Below are 19,189 nucleotides of genomic sequence, written 5' to 3'. Positions count from 1 at the left end.
GCGCTGCGGCTGAAAGGGGCGGGGCCAGAGGCGGGGCTGGGCGGGCACGCGGAGGGGCGGAGCCGAGCGAAGCCGAACCGAACCCGGCCGAACACAGCCGAAGCACGCCGAACCGGGGCGATTCTAGCCGAACCCAGCCGAAGGCAACACGGTCGAGACCACGCCCGCCGATCCGGACAGAGCCGAGCCCATCCGGACAGAGCCGAGCCCATCCGAACACAGACGAGCGCAGCCGAGTGTGTGCCGCGGGTGCCGGTGCCGGAAGGAGCGGCGGGGGGCGGAGCGGGCGCAGCCGCGGGTGAGTGTCGGTGTCGGTCGGTGTCGGTCGGTGTCGGTGCTGCCCGAGTCCCGGAGCACCTCAGGCTCGGCGGTGGGTGAGCGGGGCGGGCGGTGAGGGGTCTGTTCTCCCCGGCCGGCCCCGCAGGACGCTGGGCCATTCCCGTGTCCTGCTGGGAGCGGCCTCCGGGCCGCGGCGGGGCCTGGCCGGGGGTCCCTGCGCGCCCCGACAAGCTGCGGCCTGCGCGGGGCCGCGGGCAGAGGGGCGAGGGGCTGCCCTCCCTTCCCTCCTAGCCCTTCTGTCGCCTCCCTGTTTCCCCCTGGCGCAGCCCGGGGACTGCTCGGGCTGCTGGCGGCACCGGCCGGTCGCGGTGCTCGCAGGTCCTGGGCAGCGCTGCCTCGGGGGTCTGCGATGGTGAGGTGCCTTAGGTAACCCCATAACCCACAGGTGCCCTGCAGCCTCCCTGGGCAGCCGCCCGCCGCGTTGTATCGACCTGCAATACTTACCTGAAGTATTGTCATGTCTTCAGAAGTTACTGCTTTTAAGGGTTTTGGTCATAAGTCGGTGGATGGTGCAGCAGCCCCGCAGAGAGGATATCCTCTGACAGCTGGGCTTTGTCAGCCAGGGCTGCCTAAACCTCTGCATCAGGTGCCCTTAGGAACTCGTGTGTTGTAGTGCTGTCTTCACGGGTAAACTCTGCTGTCTCAAAAATTAGTCCCTGTCAAAAATTATTAAAATACTTTAAGAAAGTATATGCTATTACCTCACTTTCTAACTATGCCTTTCCTTAGCTCTTCAAATGCAACATCCAAGTGCAGTTTCAAATCAAAAGAGTAAACTGTGTTGTAGAATCTCAGTTTATCCACTGAGTTTCCTAGGGGTTTTTACTTCTGTTGCCTGTGGTAATATTTTATAATGTTATGGTGATCTTGTGTGAAATTATAACTTTCAAGTTATCATGTTTCCATCCTACTTGAAAAACTAAAAATACACCCTTAGCAGTAAGCTTTACGCCGTTGCTTGCAGGTTGTGGTTTCAGACTGTGGCTGGAACTGGTGTTTGGTGCTCTCAGGCTGGACTGAGATTTCTTCTCTGGCTCTTGCTGACAGTCCCCCCACAGGTGTAGCACAGCGTGTTCCCAGTTCATACAGGAGCTGTTCACTTGGGTGTCACTGGTTTCTGTTTCCTAATTGTTCCATAAAGGCATTTAAAACGCTCTTTAAAAGCCTGATATTGTCTCTTGCCTTAACTTCAAGAGTCTTCAGAAGTGATCACTGTCCTAAGGTTTGGGAGTGAAGTGATGAATGTTTAGCTAGGAAAAAAAACAAGTTGAGTGTAGGAGGAAAAAAATTTCCTAGTTATAGAAGATAAAAGAGATGTGAGTGAGTTTGCTTGTTAGTCCATGCTGCCAGCAGCTTTCCCTTCAGGAGGCTGGCTCGGTGTTACCAGAGCCACTGTGGGGAATTCCTCATTCTCCACAGTCACTAAGTGAACCCACGTCCTTGGTCTGTGGAGTGGTGGACCTGGCTCCACAGGAGTTGCTGGGTGATGCTTTGCTGATGAAATAACATTGACCAGGGTTGAAGGGGATTTTTTTCAGTGGTTGACATGTGTCACTGAAGTGAAACTAGAAAGTTAACTTCGGTATCTTTGCAGTGGAGACACAGTGAGTTGGTGATGTCTGTAAAAGCAGTTGGTATCAAAAGATTGTCTTGGTCCAGCACAACTTTTTGTTCAAAGCTTTTGTCCATTTCCAGTGGATTATTTTCAAATCAACCCATGAAATAACATTAAAACAGTACCTTCATCCCCATCATGGCTTGTGAACAGTGATTGCTGAGTCGTCACTGTTCTGCTTTTGTGGTGTTTTTAACGTGAGCCTGAGTTTGAGTCTGTGTGTATCCAACAGCCTCAGCTCTTCCCTGAATTTCCTCTCAGCGTAACAACTCTCAAACCAGAGCAGAGCCACTCTGGCTTTATAATGCTTTGATTTGACACAGCTCTGAATTATAAAGTTACTTTTCCTGTGTGATAAGAGTAGATTTAATATCACTATTCAAATATTACCTGTGTGTCTTTACAATTAGCTGTCCATTTTTTTCCCATTTTGAAAGTGTTTTCCTTTAACTGCTGCCAGCTGATATAGAGGTTGTTCTGGCAGGATTTGGGTAGCTCTGTTTCCAGCACCACTTCTCTTACAGTGATGGAAATTGAACCAGTATTAATGCCACTTCAGCTGTGTTTGAAGAGTAATCCTGTTCTCAGATTAATCGTTTGAATCTCACCCTTTAAAGTTTTTTTCTGTAGTGCATGAAGATTGTTTTGGTTGATGTTTTTTGTAAACCTAAGGGTAATAGATGGAACAGGTTAATACAAGTGAACACTGAAGTTATTCTCACCTCAGTAATCTGAGCACTTCTCTTACATCACGCTGTTTGCCCTGATTTGCAGGTTATTTGAGTCGATCGTTTCCCTAAGCCCCACAGAGGCTTTTCTTGATTGGTATTTTGCTCAAGCAATAAATAAATCTGCTGACGTGTGTGTTCTGCCATGTTTGCTTATTCTTGACCTTTGCTTTTTAGCCATGCAAGGGACAGTTTCAGTCATGACATTGTGTAACTGGGTGTTTATGCATTGACAAGCATATTTGATTTGGTATTCTTAAAAATTGTGCCTGTTGCAGCTGCTGTGTTGTTCAGAGAAATGTAGACGTGGTTAAAGGTTTAAGGGTTAGCTGTGGCGAAACCAAGACACCTGGTGCTTCGTCATCTGAACAGATGTTGTTCCAGTGCAAGCAAAGGTCATTTAAATATCCACTCCTCTTTCCACATTATCTCTGTATGATGTACCTGTTGTTGCGTAGCAAAGAAACTCTGTCATGAGTGTAGTTGCTGTGATGAATGCTTGGATTTTTGGGCTGGTTCAGACCTGTGTTTTGACTCCTGTGTGCTGTGCTCTAGGCTCAGAGCTGCCCTGAAGTCTTCTTGTGATGCCCCAAGGCAGCCCTGCAGCTTCTAGACAAGTGTGGTGAGCACCTGTAGCAGTGTGGATGCCTCTGCCAGCTGTGTTTAGCAGTGCAGCCCCGTTTTTCCAGGGCAGTCAGACTCCAGTGTCCACAGGGGTCATGTATTCCAGTAGGAATTAGCTGGCTAAAGGCTTCTAAGGATGTTGCCCTTTAGTCTCCAAGAGAAATAAAATGCTCACAGTTCACCATGTCAGACTGGTGCTTTCAGTGTGATTTAGAGCACAGGTTTGGTGAGGAGCAGCTGAGGGAGCTGACGGGGCTCAGCCTGGAGAAAGGAGGCTCAGGGGGAAACCTTATCACTCTCTACAACTCCCTGACAGGTTGTTGCCAGGTTGGGGTTGGTGTTTTCTCTCAGGTGACAAGTGACAAGACAAGAGGAAGCAGCTTGAAGTTGTGCCAGCAAAGATTCAGATTACATATTAGGAAAAATTTCTTCACTGAAAGGGTGGCCAAGCCCTGGCACAGGCTGCCCAAGGCAGTGGTGGATTCACCACCTCTGGGAGCACTCAGAAGTCCTGTGTATGTGGCCTTGGGGACTTGGTTTAGTGTTGAACACAGAGGTGCTGGGCTGTCAGTTGGACTCAGTGGTCTTAGAGGCCTTTTTCAACCTCAATGATTTTATGATTATCCTCACTTTAGATAATGAGGAAATTAAGATGAAAGCTAGGAAATTAATCACTCATGGCTGCACAATGAACCTAGTATGGGCTCTCAGCTCAGCCTTCTGTTATTGAATCCAAGCTGAAGCAATTCAGTGGGGAAGTATGGGAGTCTGGTGGGTTTTTTTAAACAAAACTTTTGCATTTAAGGTTTGAATTGTGGCAGCCTGACAGGAGGTCACTGTTCTTGAAGGGTAATTCCAGTGCTTTGTGCTAGGTAATTGTTTTCCATAACAACCCAAACAGACAGGTTCTGTGTGGACAAGGATTTATTGGTACCAAACTTCTCTAGATTCAACTCTGCAAAACTTCTTTGCCTCTTACTGCCTCTGCTTTGAATCCCAGCAGTTCCCAGGGGTGGCTGGAGCTCTAAATCTGCAGTGATATTCCTCCACTGCCCTCTCTGAAGTGCCACCTCCTTTCCCTAGTTGAAAAGTGAAAATCCTGTTTAAAATCTTCAGTGGATCATTGCATACTTTCAACAAATTGTACTTTGGATAAAATGATTTTTACTTCTTGCAAAGACTTCAGTCCATGTAGTGTTTTCTTAAGAGAGGAGAAAATCTTTGCTATTGTCATTTAACTGGTCTATGATACAGTTTACCAAAACTATTTTTTTTTAACACAGGATTTTAAATTATTTTTGTTACATATAAATATTTTACAATGCTTAATGTGCTGTTCTGACAGAACTTAAATGCATTATGTTTTCTCTTTATTTCAGACTATAAGATTCAGATATGTTCCTATTTGATTGGATTTACAGTGGTTTCAGTAGTGTATTGCAGTTTTTAGGTAAGTCATTATTGTTTGGGGCTTTTCCTTTCTGCTGTTCTTGTGTGAAATATCTGTTCACCTCTGTTATCTTCAAATAAAACTGCTGGGTAAATAATAATATTTGGTTTGGTGTACATTCAGTAACACTCAAACAAAAGTTTCACTTATCAATACTGAGCATTTCCAGAGTGTGCTCTCCCCTCCATTTTACATTAATCCTTCTTGAAAAAAATTACATTTTATTTCATGATCGTAATGGGTCGGACTTTTCTAATCATACTGCATTTAAGCTGCTGTAATTCAGGTGGCTTTTTTGGGTCTTCTCCTAATTTTTCTCTGCTGTAAAGAACTGAACTCAGTTATTTTAACTCAGTTATTTTGATCATGAGGCTATCATTTCAGAATCCAAATAGGAGGGACTGTCTGCAAAAAATCAGTGTCAGATATTGAAACCCTTTTTCGTGTTCAGCAGTGCATTGTTCTGTGATTTTTTGTTCTGTGCCACAGAAATCAATGTGAAACTTCACTGGCATCTACTCAAGAGCCTCAGAAAATTATTCCCTATCCAAAAAGTCTGCAATCCATATCAGTCCAAAGTGAAAAAACCCCATAACCGTGAGGAAAATTAATGTTAGGATACAATTAATGTTAGGATACTAAAAAAAGGATCAGAAGCTGCAGATCACATAGGTAAAAGGCACAATTTCCAAGTTCAAAGGATTTTATTGAAGTGGTCAAAAAGCATTTGAGGCTAAGAAGTCATAGCAAGCCGTGCCACCTACCTTTTATCAGTTGAAAGTTTAAAGTTTTGCCCTGAATGTCAGACCCTTGGCCTGCTATCAAAATGTTAGCCAGTGAAATTTTAACTAAGTTGACTAATCTTTCTTATCTCTTCTTCCTTAGCTGCACAGTGATTACTGCACACTGGCCTGCTCTTCCATTCCTGTGCAAGCAAAGGCTAATTCTGCTGAAAGATAGAGGAGCTTGAAGCAGCTCCCTCTTTTATGTCCCTCTTTTTCTAAAAGAAACACTTTCTCTTTGCATTCTCAGTTAGAGTTGAAGAAAGCAGATCATAACATTTGGGAAACTGCCCACAGTTCCCTATGTTGTCCTGTCAGAAGGTTAATGGGAGCACTTTAGCAAGAACATCTTTGCACAAGTATACTTCTGGGTGGCACAAAAACATTTTTTATTTTGTATGTATATATAAAAACTCAGGTCTTGGTGTAGCTAGTAGCTGAAGAATGGCTGCTTGTTAGTCTTGTGTTTCTCTGAAAGACACCTGGGAAGCTTGAAATGTTGTGGTGCAACCAGCAACATCTGACTGGGAAGCAAAGACTCGTGGATCTACAGGCTGAGAGAGGGAAAAATATTATTGTTTTCCTATAGGTTAGTAGAGTTTTGTTTAACTCATAAGGTGAGTGTGAACTGGAGTTTCTCCTGTGATGTAAGTTAGTATATGAAAATGTTTGTCCACTTCTTTCTCTGTAAACATTAACACTTTTCTGCTCCACTCCCTAGTTTAATAGTTAGGATATACGTGGGCATGTGAGGAGGTGTTTGGGAAATAAGAGTTGTTGTATTTGAAAGAACTGTGAAGACACTCTGCAGGACCTGGAGTAATAAAGATCATTAATGAAATAAGATGAGGAATTGGACAGAATATTCATTCCTGCAAGTTACAAAACATGTGCAGCCGGAATGTGATCCCTGAGATTAGCTCAAAGGCAGAGGGAGAGGTGAGCAAACAGCAGTGGTGTAAAGGTCTGCTGGGCAGAGGCACCTCTGCCCCTGGAATGCTGCGGCCTCAGCGGGGCTGGCTGAACATCCCGACACACACGAGGACAGTGCATTACAGAAGATAGGGGTTTTTTTCAGTACGGGACAGGATTGATTTTTTTTTTTGTTTTAAATTTAATATATCTTAATGTTTTACTTTGAATATCAATGAGCTTAAAGCAGTGAAAACTAATTCTGGCAGAGGATATAGTGTTGACAAGTTGTAACAGAATTGCCCTTTGATAATCTCCAATTTAAGAAAATATGGTGTTCGTGTCTTAAAAATCTTTCCTCTCCTTCACAGCAACTGTTGCATTTCTGGGGTTACAAGTGGAGGGGGAGAAGAAGGGCAGAAGACGTTTTTATAAAGATGACAACCAATGAAAATAAAATTTCTTAGTCCTGTTGGGAAAGCATTGTCACATGGGACAAAGTGTGTCAGAAGTGTCCTGATGATGCCATTCAGGATGTAGCCAACAGTTTTCCTGGGGGTGTGGGTGAAAGTTGCTTTTTGTCCAAATAATATGTTAACCAATATTAAAGAATTTACACGCAAATTATGATTATTGATGTTGAATCCAATTTCTCCATATTATTCTGATTGAGGTCTGAATTTTCTTTTTTTGTCTCGGACGAGTGTTTTGCTGTAATTGGAGGTAGGTGAACAGAGTTCAGGTTCAGAATGGTCCATGGTCCAGACCACCTGTGAGCAGATCTGTCCTTTTGCTGGGGCAGAGTGAACTGCATTGCTAGCATTTAGTCCTGTTCTGTCATGCTTTTCCTGAGATAACGGGATGCATTCCATGATTGACACATTCACACCAATTTGTGCCTCTCCTGCCAAGCATCCTGTAAGCTGCATGTTACCTGGTGCAGCAGGCTTGTGGTAAGTGGGACTGTCATTTGTACAACATGGATAAAGGGCACTGATAAAGGTATGGTGGAGTTTGCCTGGTCTGTATTTTGTACCGTGACTGTAACACTTTGTTCCTAGGAGCAAAATCATCTCTGGTGCTGGAAGTGAACTCCCATTGAACTGATTAATCACTAGGTTCTTTTTTTGTTCCAGGACTGTACAAGAAATCAGGCAAACTAGTGTTTCTTGGACTGGACAATGCTGGCAAAACTACACTGCTGCACATGCTCAAAGATGACAGACTGGGACAACACGTGCCCACGTTACACCCCAGTAAGTTAATAGGGCTGTTCCTTAGCTAGAAAGCATTTGAGGGACTGCAAGAAAAGCAGGATCTGATTATGCCAGATCTGATTATAAGACCACCAGTGTAACTTGGGAGATACAAAGGGATTTTTGGGATTGCAATCCATGGATAGTTCAAGTAATCTTAAAAAACAAATGTGTGTAGTATAGTTCCGAGTGTTATATTTAAAATTAAGAGGTGAATAACAAGCAGAACAATGAAGCAGAGAGTTTGTACTATAGAAGCTGCAAGAAATAGGGGCTTGCAATTTTTGGGAACAGCTTCTCTGTATAATTAGAAAATCAGTGTTTATGTCTCAAAGGTTACTGTGTAATTGTTATCCTGGTAACATTGCAGGAGACAAAGTTCAACACAGATTGAAAATGTGGATTGGGGAAGTCTAGTAAGGAGATGAGAAACTGGGAAAGGATGTGAAGAGGAGAAACCTTGAACAGTATTGAAAACAAAATGCCAAATGCAAAATCTTTTTTGCAAACCAGATGTCAGAGCCAACTGTTGTTTGTGTAACATGTAGGGATAAATAATGTAGGAATACTCTGCTCTTCTTAGCATTGTAGATATTTCACACATGCTTTAATGGTTAATAACATTTTGGTGATACATGAATGTGCCATTGATTTTGAGAGAATGTATTACTCTTATGTTCTTCTTGAATAACAAAATACTGGAAAGAAGCAAAAGAAAGTAAAATCTATGTGCTAGAAGGCCAGACTTTTCCAAAGCACTGCATAATCTTCACCTAGAACATAATTCTGTGTATTTCCAGCTTCAGAAGAGCTGACAATTGCTGGCATGACTTTCACTACCTTCGATCTGGGTGGACATGCTCAAGGTAAGAGTGTGTGTTGACTCTTTTAAGCTCACTGAACTGGGCTGGGGTTTGCTTCCAATCAGAAACACGGCCTTGCTGCAGAGACTGACTCCCGAACTCTTCTGGGACAGCATAAAAGACATTGGCTGCTCTTTCACCCATCTCCACCACTTGTCACAAATCACAAATATGATTTAGCAAAAGCTGCAGTAGAGGAGAAACTTTTGACTAATACTGTGAGGAGGAGTTCTGTACTTTGAATTCCTTGCATTTACCTTCAAACTTACCCTTGTTGACATAATTCCTGGGGAAACAAAAAACCATTTCCACACATCAGCATTCATGTGGGATAGAACAGTGATAACATTAGAACGAATTATAATTTTGTTCTGTTATTTCAAGCTTTGTAAAACATGAAATTGCATTCCAAAGACTGGCAACATAAGCTAAGAATTAAAAAAAAATCAAATTAATAAACCCACACACACCTGTTGCTTTTTAATTACCAGTGTGCATTGCTCTGCTATTTGGGGATAATTTCCTTTTATTTTTATTTCTTATTTTCCCTGTAGCTCGCAGAGTGTGGAAAAACTACCTGCCTGCAATTAATGGTGTTGTGTTCTTGGTGGACTGTGCAGACCACGAAAGATTGCTTGAATCAAAAGAAGAACTTGATGTAAGTGTAAATAAGCTTTTGAAAGTTTGAATTTCAAAGAACTAAGCTCAAATACCCAAAGACCTCTGCTGTCACCTGCAAATGAGTAGTAGCGGTTTGACCTTCCATATTTTAAATTAAATCAGTTTTAATTAAATTTTAAATTAAATTCAGTCCTCCTTTCTCCATTCCTTTGCAGTCACTAATGACAGATGAAACTATTGCTAATGTGCCTATCCTAATTCTTGGTAACAAGATTGACAGACCTGAAGCCATCAGTGAAGAGAGGTTACGAGAGACGTTTGGTCTCTATGGCCAGACAACAGGAAAGGTATTGCTTTTTTTTTTTTTTTTTGTGAGGTTTTTTGCTTAGGTAGTTAGTTTGCCTTATTTGTGTGTTGACTCTGGTTTTCTCCAGCTATACAAAATAAATGTTTTTCTAATTTATAAAGCACTTAGTACATAATAACAGCATATAGAATGAATCCCAGAGTCTCTTTGTGTGTGTGTTAAATGTATGTCTACTACAACTTTTTACGTCATATTTAATGCCACATTTTTTCAGAGAAAATGTATTTGTATCTAGAATAATTTTTAGTATTTCATCTTTCTTATGCACTATTTTTAGACAGTTTTCAGAGGCTATAATTGTAGAGTGAATTATGAGTGAAAACTGAATAGAATCTTTCTCATTTCAAGTGCAAGCTTTAATAATTTTCTACCTAACATATTTGCTTAAAGCTTAGAGATAGATTTGCACCATTGTAGAAGTCTAAGTTTGTAGATTGTGGGAAGGAAAATGTTCCTACTGGCATCTGTAGCAACAAGGCAGATTTCTAATAAGGGTCTTTGTGAAACTTCAGCTCCTCTTAATGTAAGTTAATGCAGTGCTCTGCTTGTGAGCATTAGAAACAGTGCTTGATGTCCTTGGCTCTTGGAAAGAAACCTCCCTGCAGCTGACAGTCGTTCACTGTGGCTTCCAATCACAGCTCCCATTAGCTGAGCAGCTCTGCTGAGGGCACCTGCCTTGCAATTCCTCTTTGCTTATTCACTCTTAGGTGCCTCTCTTTAAGCTCAGTGCCAGTCATAGTTTAGGCCAAACAGGAACAAATCTTTACTTTCTCGTTTGTTGCATTTTGCCCTCTTGTTTTCTGCTCTTCACACCTCATGTATTTGATGAAGCATGGACACCACTGTGAATATCCAGTTGAACAGCAGCTTTATTGCACTGTGCTGATCTTTGCAAGCAAGTACATGGCACTCTTGCTTTGATCAGTCCTAAAATTTGTAGCAACTGCTTTTTTTTATCTGGTTGGAAAACTGTTGCAAACAGAGCAAGGAACTGTGACTGGACACCAAATATAAGCTCTAAAATTCTCTTGGCACTTCCGCTGTTCCATTTTGGTTTCATGTAGTTCCCCCTCTCCAGTGTGGATGCACATGAGAACATGCATGGTGTTCTGGTACACAAGTTACTGAGATGAAGGTCACATGTTCTGGTCTCTCTGTGGAGGTGTCAGGCCCAGAGAAGCTGGGGATGCCCTGTTCCTGAAAGTGTTTTCATGCCAGTTTGGGCAGGGTTTGGAGCAACCTAGGATAGTGGAGGGTGTCCCTGCCCATGGCCAGGGGTTGGAATGAGATTAGCTTTAAGGTCCCTTCCAACCCAACCCATTCTATGATTTTAGATTAATTTATTTTCCAAAATTCCAGTGTCAAACACGAGTTAAATAGGGGTGTCCCATAGAGGCACGTGGAATAGATGCTGTTTGTAAGGGAGCTGTAAGGGCATGTCTGTGTCTCTCTGCAGGGCAGCACACCACTGAAGGACCTGAATGCCAGGCCCCTGGAGGTGTTCATGTGCAGTGTGCTGAAGAGACAAGGCTACGGCGAGGGCTTCCGCTGGATGGCCCAGTACATCAACTGATCCCTGCCCAAATCCCAGCAGCACACCCTGGCCCGGGGCTCAGCTTTGTCTGCTCCTTATTTGATCACTCAGTGTACGTAACTTGAATTCATTTGACTGTTCAATTTTAAAAATACACATTTTTAGCTAATTATATCATTGATGCTAAATTGTAAGTGTGAGGATTGCAAAATTCTTTCAAGCGAGTTTGTAAGTTTAAATACCACAACCTGTGAGCTTTCTAATCCCATGCAACATCCTTTTGCAGCTTTTAATTTAATGAGTCTCCAGCACCATTTTTGGTCAGAGCAACTTTCCAGTACAGTATGTTTGAATGCACTTTTTAACAGCTGAAAACTATGAACATGTGAAAAATATTTAATGCTTATGTTAAATTTTTTATGTACTTTTTTGAAACTGGTTTTATAACTTTAGAGTATATAACCATCTTTCAAGGAATAATAAATAATTAGCTGATGGATAATTGCATGATGCCTTACATTTTTCAATAATACACTTTCTTATGCAACGTCATGCAATAAATTTAAATCCAGTTTTGGCATCTTTAATGGGAAATGTTTCATTTTAATGTGTCTTAACTAGTGAGGCTGATCTGAATATGTGGGATATTTTCCTGAAACACAAGCAGGCCACAAAGTAGTTTCTTGTAGATCAGATTAAGGTGGGTTTTTTCAGACTACTAAATTGTATTTATTTTAGGATTTTCCATAGAAAAGGAAAAATCTACTGTGATGACCTTAAAATTACCACAAATACAAAAAGTCTAAATTAGTTGTGCCAAAGTAAATCTTGAACTAATTACAAAAGTGGTCTTAATCTACTGGTCTCTTGAATTAAACCCCTGATGTGACACAAGAAATACAGTTTCTTTCTGAAGAAATAAGAGTACCACTGCACTAAATATCCTGTTTCTAATTTCATTCATTTTTGGGTCTACCAGAAGACTTGCCCACGAAATTTCCAGGAAAAAGAAGGGGTTGCCATTGCTGCTTTTGCAAGTTTACCAGCTCACACTCATTGGCCAGTTTTATTCTTAGGACAAGATGGATTCTCGTACGTGGTTTTGCCCTGAAACCTGGCCAGTGTGGCAGCTGCTGGCTGCCCAGGGCACTTATTTCTGGAGTAAAATCCAGTCCTTCTTTCCAGTTTCTGACTGCTTTTCCCTGCTTTTGAGTGTTAGTTCCCCAAGGAGAAAGCAGGTTATCTTTGAAGAAAGGGTGCTGCAGCTCATTGATGCTGGCTGGGAGCTGTGGTGGGTGCTTCCTTGTGCTGGGCAAGTTTTACTCCTAATTTGCCAAATGAATGTGGGGTTTCAGCCCTGGAGTCACCATTTCACTCTGATGGGTTTGAGTTTCACTGTGTAGTTTGTTTTGTCCTTGTACAAATACAAACTGCTGCAAGTTGTACTGAATCCCTTTTATTTCCTGTTGTATATCTTCTCCAAAATACTTTAGGCCTTATGTTTCCAATATCCATGACAGTAAATGTATTTCTGGCTGGTTTGATTTCACAAATGACTTTCTTTTGACCTCTGGGCTTGAATCTCAGAGCTAAAGGCTGTAGGCACAAAGCAAATAAATGAGACTTACTCCTTGCCCAAACCTGAACTGGTATGATTGAATATTGATGATCAGTTCCCCATAGTGCTAGATTGAACATCTGAATAATTCAGAACCTAACTAATATTAATTGTAAATGAAGTTTATTACTGCAGAATCACATGCAAAACATTAAGCCCAGTTTGTGTGTGGTGCAGTTCAGTGTGAGGGCATTGGAGGGCTTTTCCAAATGACCAACATAGAGAATTCTGCATTTAAACTCGTGCTCAGCTGTAGAGTGGTGTCTCTGCTGCATAAATCCAAACTGGAGGCAAGAAGTGGCCTCTCACCACTGTGTGGACAGTGTGTGTCTTTACTACCTACAGCCATAATGTAGGGGATGTGCCTCTTGTGTTTTTTCTCTAGCTCTTTCTGATGATGGTTACAATGCAGAGAGCCACAGCTAAATCACTAGATGGTGTAAATATTAAAAGTACTACTTGCAGAGTCACATTGTGGTGTTGATGTGAGCGATTTGGGACTGTGTTGCTCGTGCTTATGGAAATGAAGCTGGAAGTGGAGGTGCTGCCCTGCATTTCCACAGGCTGAGCCATTGCATGGGCTTGGAGGGTCCTCTTCACCTGCTCTTCCAATCAACTGTGAACAACAGCACTAAAGAAAGGGGTAATCCTGTTAAAAATTAAAAAGGAAGGGAGGTGATGGTGCTTAAAAATGTGTATTAAGAATAGTTCCCAGCGTTGTGGAAACACTCTTGATTTCCTGGTTCCTGCTCTGGGATGGTGGCTGAAATGTTATTGTAATAAGGGCATGAAGAAACCTGGACCTTGTGTTATCCAGCTGGATATGTTGTTGGATCAATGCTCAGTGAAATACCTAAATAATCTTGCTCTATTTCATTTCATTCAGCAGAGGAAGGACCTTTCTTCTGTAGTTTACATTCTGTTGTGCACATGAATGTGAATGAGTGTTGTGTGTCTTTGTGTGAAGACTTTATTAATAGACAAATATACTGATGAGAATTTCCCTGGTGGTTCTCATCCCCACCCCCTCCATGTCCCCTTGGCCATTTATTTCTATTTTATTCCTATGACTGTGGCCAGTCTTACTTCAAAAAAAGTAGTGTTCACATTTGGGTCTGACTTAAATGATTTTTTTTGCACTCTTGACTATGCAGATTTTAATTGAACATCACTTTAAAGAATGTGAAAAAGAAAACTCATTAATAAAGATGTTATTTATGAATTGTCTCATTTTGTTTTTACATTGCAACAGTTCCTTAAGAGAAATGAAAGCAGATTTCTAAGATCCTAATAACTACTTCTGACAGTGGCCTGTATTCCATGGCAGTGACCCCATTTACAAACATCTCTGGGTTGAATAAGATTTCTTTTGCTTGGTTGTAATTAAAATTGGGGTCTAGCATGTATTGTATAACTGAGAGGTGATTGCTCTATTTCAGTCTTGGTTTAATACATTTTTCAGAAACAATTATTGGCATTGGAGATGGGAAAGCTCTCCAAGCTTTCTCATTTATCCTCTGCCAGATCCGGATTATTTCTGTGTTCAGGTCCTGACTATGATGTGCCAAAGGTGACCTGTGGCATTCACTGGAGAACAGTACCTGCATGCATGGGAGCTTTATTGTGTTTTGATAATTGGATGTGAGCATCAAATAGAACATTTGGCATTCACTTATTTATAATAATGGCAGTTCAGAAAAATGATGGGGGTGGTCTCCAAGTCTCCAATCCCAGTGAACTCACAGGTCTGCTGGAGGTCACATTGTTCTTCTCTTGTTTGTCCTGTCGGAGTATTTGGTTGTTGCCAACCAAAGTCCAGTGTTTCTGTTGACAGCAGTGTGCTCACATTTAGGTCACACTGTTGTTAGTTGTGGACCGAGGAGTTACAATTGAGCTTCATCCACTGGGGTCAGTGGGGATGTGTAACTTCTTGCCCTTGGACAAACCACTCTTTGCACTGGTGTTTCTGTTCTGAAATGTGAGTGCACTAAATGTTGAAAATCATAATTTATATAATAAACTGCAGAAGAAAAGCTAAAGGTGAAAGTGTTCTTTAACATGTCGTCAATGCATTTGTTATGTTGCCCCATCCTATGCTGGAAATACAAGTATTGGGAATAGAAAATAAAATTTTGCTTGAAATTTGAAGGAGTTTTAAACAGGTAGTTCTTGTCAAATTATCAAAAATTATCAAAATCAGGAAAAACGTTTGTTCAGTATACGGTCTAGGAGTGAGTTGGGGTTTTCTTGGGTGGGTATAGTAATAGTTCTGTCTCATTGTTGCTCAACTTCTGTTCATGGGTGTATGGAAAAAAATCCTCTAGCTGGAAAACTCTTTGGACATGGAAAAAATTGCCTTTCCTTTGTTGCAGTTCTAAAATAAGATGCAAAGATATGATCTTAGAGGTGACTGATACTTCCTTAGGCTCCAGCTGTGCTCTAGGATTGGCCCTGTTGGTGGGACTATGGAGTGGGGGTTGAAACTGAGTTCAAACTTAGCAAACTGAGCATAGCCCACAGGAGAGTGTCAACCTACTGTTAGAGAACTATTTTCCAACCCTAAGCATACATTCTCCTTAGTTTACATTTTTCAAATTACTTTTTGTCTGCCTTTGAATTACAATTAAAAATTTGATGAGCAAGTATGGTAAAATAATAATTAAAGATATATATCCCTTGTTTTTCTTATGACCCTGTTTCTTATTGCATATGTTGCATCATAGTAAGAAATCTTACAGTAATATTTTGGAGCCTTTGATGCCTTTCATTTCAGGGCCTCAGAGCTTCCAATCTGCTAATGTTGCCTCATCATCCTGGTGAGTGGAAGGGTTCCTGTCCTTGTTTTACCTCTGGTGCCAGTGGTGGCTGGAGGGATTGGGCCATGCTTGGTGTCTGCCTGAGCAAGAAGAGCTCTCACAGCAGCCTTGAAGGAAGTGGTGCCTCCCTGACGTGGGCACTGTTTGCCCATGTCTGTAACAGGATGACAGAAGCCTCCCTCACACAGAAGCTACTGGAGATACCTCACAAACCTTGTGTAAATTAGTGGCACACTGGGCTGTTTTGGGGGCAGCTTTATTCCAACACTTCGATGCTTAAAAATGCTGAGAAAGAGACCGCAATCCAAGAAGAAATTCTGCTTGTGTTTTCAGAGCCATTGTCAGGCACAGTGCAAGAGAGAAGCAGTATGAAGTTTACACATTTTGTTTGCCATTATTATTTTGTGAGAAATGAAGAAAACCCAGAAAGTTCCTCTGTGGGTAGTTGAAGTTAACTGAGCTGCTGCGAGTCTGACTGCAGTGAAGAATGTGTAACAGATCTCACACATGTGACTGTGGGATGAGTCTATTTATGTCTCTGTAAACATGGAATTATGAAATGCACACCATGGAGATGGGGCTGGTGAAGTCCTTGGCTGACCTGGTCAACTGTCATTTGGCTTGCACCTCTCTGGGAGTAGAAAGCAAATTTAAACTTGCTGCAGAACATTGTGCTGCTGGAAGATGTTTAGTGAAAGGGAAGCAGGTTCATGCAATAAAGCAAAAATACACAGGATGCTTTTACCAGATAAGAGGGAAAATGTTGTGAGTTTCTGTAATAATATCTCAGACACCTTGTGGGCATAAGAGCACTTCACAAAGACAGCATCTAGGAAAAAACCACAGTAATTTTTCTTTTGTATGTTCCAGATCTGAAATAAACAGATGTATGGCTGAGACTTGGATCCTTTCTGCAAAATATGAAAAAAGTGCAAATCTCAAGATAGTAAAAGAAGGAAAAAAGATGTGAGAGAAGTGGGTCATGGAGCCTTTGCTTTTGCACTCATTAGATGGTACCAGTGGTGACCTGCACAGTGCGAGGCTGTGGTGGGGAAGGAGCTGCTCCTACCCTGAGTCTTTGTTGGAGCCTTCTGGGATCCAGCCCATTGCAGAGGGAGTGAGTAGGAGGGCACTGGGCAGCTGCTTGCTGGGACAAGGAGCAGCCTGTCTGTGCAGGCACAGGAGTCCTGCCACATGGGAGGAGACCCAAAGCCTGCCCTGGGAACTGGGTGAAAAAATGATGCAAGGAGGGAGAGCAGAACTCCATCACACCTGGCTGGCCCTGAACAGGGACAGGACAGCCTGTCCTGGACAGCTTCTCTGGGCAGCCTGTGCCAGGGCCTCACCACCCTCACAGGGAAGAATTTGTCCCTAATATCCAGTCTAACCCTGCCCTCTGTCAGTGTGAAGCCATTCCCCCTGTCACTCCAGGCCCTTGTCTGAAGTCCCTCTCAAGGTCTCTTGGAGCCCCATTAGGCACTGGAAGGGCCTGGAAGGTCTCCCTGGAGCCTTCTTGGCTCCAGAATAAACAACCCCAGCTCTCTCAGCCTGTCTCCAGAGCAGAGATGCTCCAGCTCTCAGAGCATCTTTGTGGCCTCCCCTGGAGTTGCTCCAGCAAATCTCTGTCCTTTTTGTTTACTCCATTTCTGATTTTCTCATTTTGCAGAAGAGGCAATCAAACTCCCACCTCATTCTCAGCAGTGCTTGAGCACAGTCCTTTCAGAAACAGATGGTGCCCCTCCATTCACACACAACATCCCCCAAACTCCTGGAGCAGCATGTGCCTTCATCTCCCTCCTGTGCAGTGCAGCCTAAGGGCGTGTGTTGCAGCTCTGCACCTGACCCCTGTAGCCTGTGTTGCTGTGTCTCCCTGGGGAATAGCCTGCACCCAGTCCTGACCTTTAGAAAATTTGTGGGTTTTTTGAGCTGAGTGAAAAATCAGGTGAAGTGGAAAGAGCAAGCCTTCTAGCCCTCAAACCTTCCACAGTACTGGAAATGTTCTCAGTGGAAAGCTGTGCCTGATGGGAAGGATTCAGTGAGAAGCCTGGGTTGGCATGTTACTGATGTACAAAAGCCAAGAAAACCCTAAAGCCCCAAATTCAGCTCATTCCCCCCTGCAAATGCACCCATGCCCCATATTGTCTGGCTGGGCAGCTTTGCCAGCAGTGAAGTGTTGGTGACTACTGCAGAAATTTTGACTAGAAATTACTTTTAAATGGTTTTCCTGTGAGCTTCCTAATTGTGTACAAAGGACAGCATAGAAGAGTAGGACAGCAAGAAAACAAATGTGTTAAAATGTCACATCAACTGGCTACTTGCTGTTAGGGAAAGCCAGAAATTTATGCCCTGGTTGAAGCTTATCATGGTGTGCAACCCACTTTTGGGTACTTAGCAGAAATCATCCTAGTCATAGTTGAAACATTAATTTTATTCCCACTTTCAAGTTATGTTCTTGTGCTTTTCTTTGCCTTGGACACACAGAATCATGGAACTGTTTAGGCTGGAAAAGCTCTCTAAGATCAAGTGCAGCCATTCACACAATTATTAATGTTAAGGCTGCTCTGTGCCCTGCGCATTCCTCCTCCCCTTGAGATGAATCTCAGCCCAACTGGACCATGGCAAGGGTTTGCTGGAGCACTCAATACTACAGCTGCAAGAGATTTGAGCCATAATTTGATTTATGTCCCACAGGGAAGTGCAGCATCGGGTATTTAGGATAAGATGCTGAGTATAATTTGATCTTGACAACTATGGGGTTAGAAGGACAAATGCAGCTAAAAGTCTTAGTTTCTTTTCTTTATTGGTCCTTATTCAGTTGCAGGAGGACAGGAGGAGAATTATTCAGGTTTTGGTGCATAGTAAAAGCAGGATCAAGCCTTGTGCCTTTAAACTCTCAAGGCTCAGTTTTGCTCATGCAAAATTTGTTCATCCCTCACATGCTGCTGGTGCTGCAATTGCTGGACTGGGGTGATGTGTCTCTGAGTCACAGAGGGGATTCTAGCTCCAATAGAGATCCTTTGATTCAAATTTCAAAAATATATAGTTAGGATCTGTGTAAGAGCTTCAGTGAAGTGGATAATTTGGATGTTGGCCTCCTTTTCCCCATGAATTTTTGTAATTAGAGGCGTCTCATTAACCAACAGTTGTGTTTTCTGCCTTGTGGCAGTTTATAGAAACTTGATATTTCCAGGTATTTCAGCTCTATCGTTTAGATACTTGACTCTCCTTGCAAGCATTTGTATTTAAACAGCAGACAGATTGGCAGTGAGATGTGGTTCGTGTGAATGCTCCTCATAAAAAACAATCACAAAAGCAAACAGAACCATCACTCCAGGTTCACCGAGGAATAGGAGCAAACCAAGGCTTAACCAGCCCTGAGTCAATGCAGAAATGAAGTGCCTATTTATTGGTAAATAAAGGCTGGCTCCCATTCCCTGCTTCCAAGCCCCCGAGGGGTTTGGAAAGTGGTGATGCAAACTGATGAGTCACAGTTTAGAACAATAGTTTCTTCATGTGAAATGACTCAGGATTAAAGAAAAACAGGTTTCTCAAGAAGCTGATGAAATTACAAAAAAAAAAAAATTAGAAATAATAAAACAGTAGGACATCTTGAACCCTGTGCTGGAAGTAGATCTGTTTCTAAAGGGTAAGGTGGTGGGTGCCT

The 19,189-nt window shown here is 42.4% G+C and overlaps 1 protein-coding gene across 3 annotated transcripts; it reads left to right on the top strand.

Moving 5' to 3' along the window:
* The first annotated feature begins 43 nt into the window (after positions 1-43).
* On the top strand, positions 44-14,748 carry SAR1B (secretion associated Ras related GTPase 1B). 3 transcript variants are annotated; one of them, XM_038149940.1, is made up of 7 exons: positions 44-298; positions 4,686-4,756; positions 7,587-7,706; positions 8,507-8,572; positions 9,124-9,227; positions 9,406-9,537; positions 11,014-14,748. In XM_038149940.1, exons 2-7 carry the CDS (start codon positions 4,702-4,704, stop codon positions 11,128-11,130), a joined length of 594 nt encoding a protein of 197 aa, XP_038005868.1. In that variant the 5' UTR covers positions 44-298; positions 4,686-4,701; the 3' UTR covers positions 11,131-14,748. The 3 variants fall into 3 exon arrangements, with proteins under 3 accessions (XP_038005868.1, XP_038005870.1, XP_038005871.1); XM_038149942.1 differs by having other exon boundaries at positions 44-370; XM_038149943.1 differs by lacking the exon at positions 44-298 and adding an exon at positions 316-374.
* The last annotated feature ends 4,441 nt before the right edge of the window (positions 14,749-19,189 follow it).

The sequence above is a fragment of the Motacilla alba genome, chromosome 13, assembly GCF_015832195.1.
Source record: "Motacilla alba alba isolate MOTALB_02 chromosome 13, Motacilla_alba_V1.0_pri, whole genome shotgun sequence".
NCBI lineage: Eukaryota > Metazoa > Chordata > Aves > Passeriformes > Motacillidae > Motacilla > Motacilla alba.
This window is presented reverse-complemented; position numbering and strand designations above follow the sequence as displayed.